At 50.2% G+C, this 12,098-nt stretch overlaps 1 protein-coding gene across 1 annotated transcript in view; it reads left to right on the top strand.

Moving 5' to 3' along the window:
- Window positions 1-1,296: 1,296 nt before the first annotated feature.
- The window catches only part of LOC104461968 (guanine nucleotide-binding protein G(k) subunit alpha), a gene marked incomplete at its 5' end in the record, with an annotated part of 12,714 nt that continues 1,912 nt past the window's right edge, over window positions 1,297-12,098 (top strand). Inside the window, 4 exons of the mRNA XM_010073727.1 lie at window positions 1,297-1,339; window positions 1,448-1,589; window positions 3,546-3,703; window positions 9,900-10,028. Of these exons, the coding sequence (XP_010072029.1) occupies window positions 1,297-1,339; window positions 1,448-1,589; window positions 3,546-3,703; window positions 9,900-10,028 (472 nt within the window). The remainder of the gene's footprint in view (window positions 1,340-1,447; window positions 1,590-3,545; window positions 3,704-9,899; window positions 10,029-12,098) is intronic.

Raw genomic sequence — 12,098 nt, 5'->3', positions numbered from 1 at the left:
GAGCTGCTGCAGGGACGTGCAAAGGTGGTTTCTGCCTCGTGGGAGGGGGACGAGTTTGTGGGTATTCTGTGGTTGAAGAGAAAAAGCTGGGGGGGGAAAAAAACAGATTTAGCTGTTCTTTTGCAGTCAGGCAGGGATAACTCAGCCCGCCCAGCTCTGCAGAGGTTTGGCAGGGCGGGTTTTTTGAAGGTTTGCGACACAGACACGTCCCAGTGCCGCAGCACGCAGGTGGGATATTTCAACTGGAAACCATCCTGTGGCCAAGGCTCGCTTCCCAGCTAAACCCCAGGGTCTCTGTCCTCAGCTTCCAGAATAATAATCCTCGTATTGTGGGAAATGATGGAGTTTGTTGACAGAGTTTGCACGTTCGGTGGTGGATGTGTGTGGGTGTGCCACGGTAAGGATCCCCCCGTTGGCTGGTGGCTGTGGGAACCAGTTGGCAGCTGGAGCAGGAACGCAGGTCCCTGATCTGCCTCCTGGTGATTCACAGACGCTTGTGTTGCCGCTTCAAGTCTAGACAGGTTTCTTCTTTGAATTTTGCCAGAGCTGTCGAAGAGGTGTGGAGCTCAGGAGTGATACCGGTGTGCTTGCCACTACACACCAGTAACGGGTGGTGGGAGTGCGCCCACTCTGGAAAAAAGGCATCAGGTTGATCAGGGACTTCACAAGATGCGTTTTGGCGTTCCTGCTCTGACATAGGAACGTGTTTCTGGGCTTTCACGTCTTCAGCTGCTTCACCTGCATCTGCAGGAGCAATTTCTTCGTGGTTTTGAGCTCTGCTTTCAGCCTGCTTCCCTTCCGCTGTGCGTCCCACAAGATTGCTTCCGAATTACATGTTCCTTGTAAAAATGCTCCGGGATCTGCAGTTGCATCCACCTGGTTATGTCAGGCTGGTGCTTTTATCTGGCGTAGCTCGGTGCCGGTGGGGAGCAGCGGGTGACGTTGGTGTGCTTTGCTGTGGGGCTGCCTTGGACTGTAGTTACCGAGCTGGAAGAGAGGGATGCAGAGAGTTTGTTAGATAAATCCTCGTCCCAGTTTTTCAGACCTGCCTCCCAGGTGGCTAGCCTCAGTCATCAAGAAGCATACTCTGGAAATTCAGAAATTCTAGCGGGATTTTTTAGCGGATGAATGCGTAGTGACTGTCAGCATCCGTAAATAAAACCCAGGAAGGACGTACCTGTGGATGTGCGATTCCACGATCCCTCCCGAGGGGCTGCTGGGGAGCTCTGGTACCAGCAGAACATTCATTTCATGTGGTTGCTAATTGGATTTTTTTGTTTGTTTTTGTCTTTTCAGGTGCTGGAGAGTCTGGGAAAAGCACCATTGTGAAGCAGATGAAGTAAGTGAGAGCGCAGGCGTGTAAACTGCATTTTTGTATGAGATGAACTAAGAAATCTGCGGTGCCCTGCTCGTTTGGCTTGGGAATGATGGCTTGGTTTTCTTCCAGGATTATTCATGAGGATGGCTACTCTGAGGAAGAATGCAAACAATATAAAGTGGTTGTCTACAGCAATACTATCCAGTCCATCATTGCCATCATACGAGCCATGGGAAGGCTAAAGATAGACTTTGGGGAAGTTGCCAGAGCAGTAAGTAGTTCACTTATTTCCCTTAGTCTGAGTCTGTGCCGCCAATTGGGTCAATGAATCCTGGAAATTCTGTCCATGACACAGTGGAAATGTGTTTGTTACGAGTTACAACAGCAAAAGACCTTTCATAATCTGTAATGTGTTCCTGTCCAGGGTGTCAAGTATTTTACTGGTGAGAACCTTTAGGAGTTGGAATGCTCAAAAAGATAAACCCTAAACTTTTGCCTAAGGTATTTGAATTCTAAACAAAATTCTTAGTTTAAATTGCTAGACAGCAGCCCTCAGTAGTGTTTCACAGCAGTTAATTTTTAAGTTGAGCCAAATAAATCTTTGTTTTCACTACTTGTATTTGTCCTCTTAGTTTTTTGGGGGTTTGAGGCTCTGCTTTTCCGCATCCTTCCAGTTCTGACGACTCCTTGGGCTGTTCTAGCATTCGCCGTCAACACTTCAGGATGGTAGCAGCTAAAGTCAGGAAGTCCTGACCCCCATTTAAAGAGTTGGGGGGCTCCTGGAAATGTGTAGGAGAAAGGGAATTGTGTGTATCAGCGCAGGGCAGCGGCTGCACTGCCCGTGACTCTCGCTGTCTGGCACTAATTCCTCACGCTTACAGTTAATTTACGGTGAGGGAAGTAACCTGCTCTGTTCTTTGTGATGCAACCACAGATATTTTGAAGTTACGGTATAAAGCATCCTGGCTGAAGGGCATATCTTCATGTGCCTGTTAACCTCGGCTTTTGTTCAGCTGCTGCTCCAAATCCTCCCCACCATTCCCCTCCTGCTCCAAATCCTCCCCACCCTTCCCCTCCAAATCCTGCCTGCCCTTCCCCTCCACCTTTCCTCTCTGCTTGTCGAAGCCGAGCGGTGATCCCAGCCCAGCTAACGCAGCTGGAAGGAGGAGGATGCTCAAATCCCAGTTTCTTTCCCAGTTGACCTGCCCAGGCTTAGCTGGCTTCGCAAAAGCAGAACAAGAGCCGAGTGCCAAGAATTTTCTCGTGTCCCAGTCCACCCTGAAGGGCAAACAACTTGCCCCACGTTCCTTTTTTTCCTGTTTTTTTTATGACCAAGGGTGACTAAATCAACTGCCTCACAGCGGACGACTGGGCAGCGTAGCACCATACCCATCAGCGCTGTACCTGCCGAGACCCGTAACCGAGGTCCAGCTCTGCCATGTTCAGACCCTGGTTAAATTAATTTAGGTACCGGTTGCATCTCCCGGAAGGATGCTGGCGGGGCTGATCGCTGTGGAAATAACCATCAGCGTGGGATGTCGGTCAGCCTGATTTTTCACTTTTAAAATCTGCTTGTGAACGTGTAGAAGAGTGAGGTCCTGCTCTAAGACTTCTGAGAAGGATTTTTCATGCTCTAGGGCAAACACTCCAATCCTGGTCAGTCTGTCTCATCGCTTGATGAAAAACTTTATCAAGAAATCGCTCTCCCTTACTTCTGACCGCTCTTGCAGCAAAGGGCAGATCCTCAAAGCTTTAAACCTATCATCACCCAAAGCTTGCTTTTTATGATCCTGAATTTTTCCTGGTCGCCGTACTGTACAACAATACAATGGAGGTTTTCTAGTTTAAAAACTATTAGTTCATTAGTGAAACATGGTTTCTCTGGAACATCATGCCAGGTCACTGAAATTTCCTGTTTCCGCTGCGAACGCTGGCGTTACTTCGGAGAGTGATCCTTGCAGCGGTGGCACAACAGAGCTGTCGTGTGCCCCCCCGATCAGCGCGTCTCGCCCCACAGGCTGGAGCTTCTCACCCAGAATTTGCCTTTCTGACTGCAGGAGAAAAAATAACAGGATGATTTGGGGTAGAGGAGCAGATAGACAGCATGAGAGGGGACCGTGATTCCCAAGAGCAGTTGCTGCAGCCCCTGGGGTTGTTCCTGATGTTAAACAGCATTTGTAAAGGTGGCTGTACCTCCCCACCTGTTGGATTTCCCCTCTTCCTGCAGGACGATGCCCGGCAGCTGTTTGTACTGGCTGGAAGTGCAGAGGAAGGCGTGATGACCGCCGAGCTGGCTGGTGTGATCAAGCGGTTATGGAGAGATGCTGGAGTTCAGGCGTGCTTCAGCAGATCCAGAGAGTATCAGCTCAACGACTCTGCCTCATAGTAAGAAACTCTTCCCAGCTTCTGGGCTCTTCTCCACTAGCCAACGGTGTCCACAAGGGGCCGGTGGGACTGACAGCGGGGCGGTACGTGGGCGGTGAGGGTCCTTTCCGAGGGGGCGCACAGAAACCCTGCTCTAGGGTTTACACGGGGCTGGTAAAAGTCAGTTTTATTGTTTGTCTTCCCTGTACTGGGGGGAAAAAAAAAAGTCCTTGTTTTGTGCCTGGGTGAATTTTCCAGTCTGTTTTTAGTGGAGGAAGTGGAGGAAGAACTCAGCAGCCTGTGTTAGGATCATCTGTTACGGCAGGTGATGAGATCCTTGCAGAAAGGAGGAACCCCTCCTGAAAGCCAGCTCCTGGTTACCAGACTGGTGATGAGCAACAGCTTCCAGCTGTGGGATGTCCTGCTATTGTCAGACCAGTACTCCTGCAGATCAGTATTCCCATCGCTGTTCTCCTTTCCAGCTCTCTTGCTGTGCCTGACCGCACCCAAGCAGTGCTGCAACCTGTGTGTTGTTCTGTTTCTAAAATGCACAGAATTGCTTAACGACTGGGAAGTGATGATGAGATTTAAATAGGCTGCTGCTGGCTGGCTAACAAGAATTTTGACTAAATGCTTCATCTCTTTCCCAGAGGCAGGTTAGTGCAGGGAAGGGAAACTATTTCCTTTAATGAACAAAACAATTGTTGCTTATTTCTTTTTAAGTCATGCGCTTAGTGTCTCTAGAACAAATATTTGAAACTCTGAAAGGATGATTTTGGAGTTGAATGTGCCTCCTGATGTCCAACTGAAAACGTCTCTCCATTTACCCAAGTTTTTTAAGCCTTTGAAAAATTAGTTTGGAAAGTGCTTTATAAAGAAACTCCAGATGTGTCACAGCTCAGTTGCCTGCAGGCTCTTTCTGTGCTGAGCATAGTTTAGCTTGAAAATCAGGAAGAATTTTTCTAAATGTCTACCACCTTGGCAGGCTAGCGGGGTTTAGATCAAGGTGAGTTGACAGGAGGAGGCTTGCTTAGATTCGTCTGTGCCTTTACAGCCTGTGAGGAGGAAAATTCAGATTCAAAGGGATCAAAAGAGGATGGGTGAGGAGGGGGATGAACGAGGGAATAATTTAATGAAGAGAAGGAAAGCTTAAGGGCTGAGCAGCGGATCTAGGGCAGAAAATAAAAGTGGTTGAGTGGAGTTTAAGGAGGAAGCTGAAGATGGGGAACCTTGGCTTTGTGGTCAGCTTGGAAAGAGGAGAACGACAGCAGGCTGGAGAAAAGAGGGTAGAAGGGGGGCTGGAAGCAGAGCAGACTGGGAGGAGGGGGTTCGCCTGCTTTGGTAGGTGCCCCCTTGACCTGTTTGCCTTCCAGAGGTGGCATTTCGGAGGGTTATTCCTGTTCCTGAATATCTGCACCCCACTCATGCCCAGTTTCTGCAGGCACAGCTGCAGCGAGGAGTTGGTGTCGCGGGCTGGCGTCAGCTCTGCGTGCTGGAGAGATTTCAGCCCCGTGATGACCCACGTGGCGTTTTCCTGATAAGTACATCAGAGAATTTTCCTTCCTGTCCTAAGACCACAGGAAATTGCACTCCAGCAGCATTATTTTGAAACCGTAGCCCAGCAACTCAGCGGTTAGGAAATGCTGCGAGTGGGTTCCTTTAGCACAGAACATGATCACGCCGTTAAAAACCCTTTTTTTCTCCTGCAAGACCGCAGCAGCGTGCAGAATGAGCTGGCCAGAGGAGCGTTCAGGCAGGATTTTTTTCTTCTCTGCTCCTGCCCTGCCTTACCTTCTGCTGTTACCCAGTTAGTTCCCTTGTCCTCACTTAAAGGATCGATTCTTGCCACCCCTTTCTGTGCTGGTGGTCATGTAGGTGGTGGCTTTTGTGCACAGTTCTCTTGGGGGAATTTTATTTCCCTGCTCTTCCTAAAAACAGGACTGAAACTGCCGGGTTAGCAGCCTTTAAATACATGCCCAGTTGGAGATGACTGGTTTTCCAGCTGGAATCCAGTATTGTGCTGGGTTTCAAGCCCGGTTGGGTGCTGTTCCTCGCTTCACATCGCACCTCTGCTGAGACACCCAGAGTGGGGGGAAAACAAAAAAAAAAAAAAAGAGGAACATAGGAGTGATTGCTTATGAAAATTAGGTGGCGTCAAGAACCAGAGCGCTGTGGCAGAGAGACACGGTTTTCAGGGCAGCATCGAATTGTTCTGAAAACTTTTCTTCCTGCTGTTTCCTACCCTGCTGAGTGCTTCCTGTTGCGCGGGCAGGGATCCTGTCCTGACAGCGATGACCAAATCCAAATGATCTGGAGTCAGTCTTTTGCATATTTCCCTTTTTTTTTTTTTTTTTTTTGTTTTTTTTTGTTTTGTGTAACTCTTGGTCTAAACTGTTCAAGCACCAGTGTCCTCTCCAGCCACCATCTGATAAAGTCCGTCTAGCCCCCGCCCTGCTCTTGGGGTGGGATATTTCCAACATCTATATTTTTACTCTCCTTATTGCAGCTTTTTTCTTTACTGATGACGTGAGCCAGGGGCTCTGTATATCGCTGCTCCTGTCTCGACTCGGTGCCGTGGGAAGCGTTTCCAACCTGTGTGCACAGCTCTCGGTGTAAGAGGTACAAAGAACATTGGAAATGTCAGCAAGCAGTTCATATCTGAAAATATTTTAGTTGCTGGTTTCCCTACTTTTCCCCAAGTTCCTGCAGCCACTGTAGGTAATTATCTGCTGTCTCCCAGGCAATTAGCATAGTTTCGGATCAACTCTTCTCTGTTCTGGCGTATCTCGTTCCCAAGTGGCGGTTTTGGCCTGAATTCCCTGACATTCTCGGATAAAGCCGAGATTATTCCTGTGTGGTTTTTTCCTCCTCTTTGCTCTCAAGCACTAGCTCGCAGGGCAGCATCCTCCCGTTTGTATCCTGCTGCTGCCTTGTGATTCCCCTCCAGAAGCACCACCCTGGGATCACGGCTTCAGGTTTTGAAGCTTTTGCACCTCTGGGGCTGTTGTAGCTGAGCCTTCAGATATCGAGAGAACATACAACGTTCCCTGGTCCTGGACATCCTGCTCTGCCACCTTGTTTTCTGCTTTGCTTCATCTGCCAAAATCCAGCTGAACAGGAGGCAGACCCCTGGGAAATAAATTAATTTCTTCAAGATTTCGCCAGGGCTTCACTTTCTTCTTGCTGCAGGAAGACGGACGTCATACAGATGATTCATTTGGTATGAGCTGGTAACCTATGCAGGAAGAATACTGTTTGGTTTTTTTCATCAGATTGACCCAGGTGCTTGTGATAAGATTTTTTTCAAAGTTTGGTGGCTGTAAATACCAACCCATCTGGGTACCAAACCTGCGTCTTTCCACCCTCTGTCTCCTCTCCCTGGCAAAGGCTTTTGTTTGCTGCTCTGCCTGGGGGTGACGGTGACAGCCCCTCCTTCCGTCCCTCCCTCCCGCAGCTCCGGCTGCAGAGAGCCCTTCGGAATAAAAGCTGTGTATGAATCTTTCAGCCCTTTCAGAGCCATTTTTGGCCTTGAAAGCGTTCTTTCCAGCGCTAAAAGGAAACATGATGGAATTGTTAGGAAAATACCATTCTGGGGTTCGCGTGGGCACGCGGAGGAGAGGAACTCCGTTATCTCCACCGATGGAAAGCTGCCGCTTCGGGACTTCCCGCTGCTGCCGTCAGCGCTGCTTGGAGCAGCCGGAGCCTGAGATGGGACGACACCGATGCTGTCGGGTTTGCTGGTGGGACTGGAATTACGGATCCGTGCACACGTGGGTGTTGAGCCAGCACCAGCCCAGGGCAGGATGTCCTGGGAGGGCTCGGAGGGTCACTCAGACAAACACCAGTCGTGCTGTCGGTCAGCTTTTTTTGAACTTGAGCCCTCGTTTTAAGGGTGGAAAAAAAAGAAGGGAAAACAACCAAAACTGGTTGGTTTTTTTTTTTTTTTGCAAGTTTGTATTTACAAGGTGGTGCTGAAGCGTGAGACAGAGCTGGCTCCGTAAACATGAGGGTACAAGGTGGGGAGCGAGGGTTGCAACCTCAGCGTGTGAGGGAGATGGTGAAGAGGGACCCAAACCCCGTGGGATGTAGAGATTCCACAAGGTCGATGTTTTCAGTTCCTGGAACAATATTTGTGAGGAACGTTTTCAAACTCAGACTGTGGCAAGCAGTGGGTTGTGAGTCGCTCGAAACCATGAGTCTCAGACTCCGCTTTCCCAGTTGTTGGGTTTTTTTTTGAGTTCCACTAAATCTCTATGTGGGAGAGGGACACAAGTGGTTCAGGCAGGGCTCTGCAGATGGGTTGTTGTGGGTGGGCACCGCTGCCTCCTCTGCCCACAAAGTAATTTCCCTCTTGCAAGGTGAGGATGGCCGGAGGAGGCTCTTCTGCTACTGAGAAATCCTCTGCGCTGGATCTTCCAACTGCATTTTGTGGGAGCTGGTATTTATTTGCCCTTTGAGTCTCCCTGGAATTAATCTGGCAAATTTTTTTTTTCTCTTAAGATAGAGCGCTGCTTCATCTGACACAGCTTGTTCTCCAGCTCGATGTGCAGGTGGTGCTTTGTGATCCGTTGGGTGGGACTTGTCTGACTCCGTTTGCTCCTCACCGGCTGCCTAAAAAGCCTTAAGCAGGATTTATCCCAGTATCGCTGCTCCAACTGGTGATGCTGAAAGCTGGCGGTTGGGAGCAGCTGCTTCACAGCCTCACCTTGCACACTGATCGCGGCAGGGACACCGGGCAGCTGCGTGACCCGTAGTCATGCTGCCAGGAGTTGCTGGCTCAGTTCTTAGGCGGCACTTCAGCGGCTTGAGAACCAGTGAATTCCAGCTAAACCCATACTGGTAGGAAAGAGGGGGAGAAAAAAATCTGGGTGTGTTCTTTCCTTAACAGAAGTATTTCTTAACAGAAGAAATATACGTAAGAAGAATATTCATATAGCTAATAGTACCTTCGACATTCTGTTTGACCCAAACCTGTGTGAGGTTTGGGTGCTGTGTTTCTGGTCCAGGAGGAGTTCACAAACCTGTTGTCCCACCAGGAATTAGGGCAGTTGGCTCTTTCTGGGCTAAAACCGCTCGCAGATGCCAGCTCTTCGGGAAAGCCGCGTGGCGCCAGGCGAGCACGAGCAGGGTGCTGGCAGGGAGGCTGGATTCTTCTGAGCTTTGGCAAAAAACCTCAACGCTGGTGGTCCTGCCAGGGGAGATGCTGAAGCAGGGAGATGTCACTGGGTATGTTGGCTGCTCGGTGACAAAGGCAAGTGGAAACTTGGGATTTCTGGTAGAGCTTTCAGGTGTGCGGGATCTGTGATAATAGCGTTTGGCCGGGAGGGCAGGGCTGTTTGCACCAGCACAGAGCTGTTGTGCCGCTAAAATATTGATTAAAAACCGCTCCTGATAAAGACATGGCCATAGCTGTTGGGGATAACGGCTGGCACCTGGGCAGGAAGGTGGCAGAACACTCAGCTCTGGTCCCTTCCCAGCGGAGCAGGAGCAATCCCCCCCTCCTTTGCGGCAGCAGGAGGGCTGTTGCCTTCCCCTGGACAGGAAAAATGAGTGGAGAGGTGTCGCTGGCCGGAGCGGGATTTCTGACACTGCTGGAAGCGATGTGTGCCTCTGGCTGATGTGCCCGAGAACGGAACTTCACAGGGAATCTGCTGGAGTTGGAGTTGAGGTCTCGATGGTGCATGGGTGCTGCAGAGGAAGGGTTTCCTCCGGCGGCCGTGCCGCCGGGAGCTGGACGCGGTACGCGTCCGTTTGCTCTGGCCAAAGGAAGTGAAGGAATCCTGATGCTTCATTCTTTCCTCCTGGTTCGTTTGACATATCCTTGCCCTTTAAAAACAAGCCACTGAATTTATCGCCTTGTGCTTTGATGCGAAAGACCTTGACTGCTTTGAATTGCCCCGAGAGATACGGCTCTTGGCATGACTTCTGCATCAGCAGCGCTTCTCCTGCTGGCATCTTAGCAGGCGTCGCTCCCCAGCTGGCTGAGCTCTACCCAGCACACGCTGCAAGGTCAGATGGGGAGGGGTTAAAGAAAAATAAATAACAAAACCAGCCCTGGGCTGGACCCGAGGGGCTTTGTCGCTGTGCGTTTGAGGTCTGTACAATGTGAAGATGGCGAATTAATTCCGTGATGACTTTTCTTCCGCAGTTTATAAAAGATTCATGGCAAGCGAGTGGACTAAAAAAAGCCCTTCTTGTGTTGTCTCTTCTGCTTTAGTTACCTAAACGACTTGGATAGAATATCCCAGCCAACCTACATTCCGACTCAGCAGGATGTTCTGCGGACCAGGGTGAAAACTACCGGCATCGTGGAAACTCACTTCACCTTCAAGGATCTCTACTTCAAGTAAGTGAAGGGCAGCGCTTGTCCCCGGGGACCGCGGTGACTTCTTCAGCGCGTGGTGGGTCGCACACCTGCGCTGGAAAACACCTTGCCCTGTTTGAACTGTCCTCCCTGCCTCCGTTACGCTCCCTCTCGACTGGTATTTCTCACTGGAGGTATCAGTTTGACTTTTCTTTGCCTTCTTCTGTTCTTTTCAGCTGCTTTTATGTTGGAATCGCAGACACAGGTACTCACTGCTTGTTTACAGGATCCCCACCCCCGCCCCCAAAAAAAATACTAAAAGGACACTGACTCCTGGATTTTGAGTTGGAATTTAACCCCTTCCTTCGAAGTGGGAGAGAAGAGCTCTCCCCGCAGCCAGTCCTGGCTCTGGGCTGCATGGTGCTGTTCTGCGGGTCCCTGCAGAAAGTGTCCTGGGGACTGGCCACCTCTGCGGGACACCGCCGCGGATGGGACGTGCCTGTTCTCTCTGCCTCCTGAAATTCAGGCCCTGCAGGGCTCTCGTATCGAGGTTTGGGCAGTGTCCCTTTACGTATCGCTCACCGAGCTCCCTCTAACCCAGTAGTGGCCGCAGTGTAGCTCTCCTCCCTGCTCATTAGAAAATCCTTGCTGTGGATCCCCAGCCAAACAGCCCGGAGCGCCGCGGGGTGGGCATTGGTGTCGCGTGGTGGGGGTGTAGGAAACACACAGCGCCTGGATCTTGGGCCAGTTCCCTCCGGCTCTGGCGATGTTTTCAAGTCTTTGTTGCTCAGAACCTTTCGAGAAGCATTTGTTTGCTGATGTTGAGCTTGTGTTTGGGAACAGTTTGAAACAGCCGTAGCAAAAACCCAAGTGCTGCTTGTAAAATTTGTTTGCCCACTTTTTTTGGGGGTGAACAGTAGCGTTTTGGCTTCTGAACTGTTTTAACACTTGACCAAAATTCCCAAACGCTGTGTATCGCCGAGAAGCTTGTCCTCCGTCAGGATGAATTAGGATTCACGTTTCCAGCTGCAGCGTGCGACACTCTTTTTAAAAATCATCACGTCTGACTAACGGAGGAGCGGGCTGGAGGTAGCGTTCCGTTTCATCATTCCAACCCTTCTTTGAACGCGACACGGGGCCGAGGAGCATGCAGAGGCATGCCTCCCTGATGCAGAGAGGGGGAATTGCTCTTTCCCGATCCTGCCTAGAGTCGTCGATCACGTGCCAGAGCCTGAGCCAGGAGGTGTCTCTGGTCTGGAGGGATTTGCTCCACAAAGGAAAGCCTTAATGCATCTTAAACCCTGAGGCTGCCGGCTTTCCCACGCTGGAAGCCTTGATCTTAACTCTCAGAGCTAACGCTGGGCTGAGCTAGCCTCTAACGGTGACTCGAATGTGGATGAGGTTGGCGAAGCCGCGCTGTCGAGGATGCTGTTCCTTTCCAGATGTCTCTGCGCTAGCGGCAGAGAGTAACGGCAAATGGCACAAGCTCAGGAAATCGCCTGTGTGCTCAACAAGATTTTAATCTCTCCTGCAGTCCGCAGGGACCGTTTTACCTTCAATAGAGGATGGGGGTTAGCTGGGGGGCAGCTCTGGCATTGTTATCACCATCGCCTTCGGCCCACCCAGGGCAGCTTCTGCCTGTTTGCTCGGGTGATAATGGTGGTGATTTTCCTGGCTCTGGGATATTGACTTGTATCTGCCTTGATTTAATTAAGTCACATTCCATCAGAACATCCTGGGCAATCTTGCTTCTCATCAAAATATTTTTTGTATCCGAGACGCTTGCATCTTTTTTTACCGACAGAAATTCTGTAAGCGACTCTGCAGCCTTTAAACTTCAGGAGCTCACAGATTTATTTTTTTTTTTAATCTATGAAACTGTTTCTTAATCCCAGCAATACTTTTTCTGGGTCCCAGCAGCAGCATGCAGGTAGGATGTTCCAGATAATCCTTTGTCAGACGCCCTGTCAATAACAGGAAGAGCTGACTGAGTAGGTGTTTGGAGTCCAGTCAAGCAAATGGATTGTTGCTAAGGAAATAGAGACAGAGAACAAAATCAGCATGCCCTGGTGAATCAGCAGGCTGCTGGAGAGCGGCGGAGGCAACATCTCG

The sequence above is a fragment of the Pterocles gutturalis genome, unplaced genomic scaffold (genome assembly GCF_000699245.1).
Source record: "Pterocles gutturalis isolate BGI_N339 unplaced genomic scaffold, ASM69924v1 scaffold35092, whole genome shotgun sequence".
NCBI classification, from domain to species: domain Eukaryota; kingdom Metazoa; phylum Chordata; class Aves; order Pterocliformes; family Pteroclidae; genus Pterocles; species Pterocles gutturalis.
This window is presented reverse-complemented; position numbering and strand designations above follow the sequence as displayed.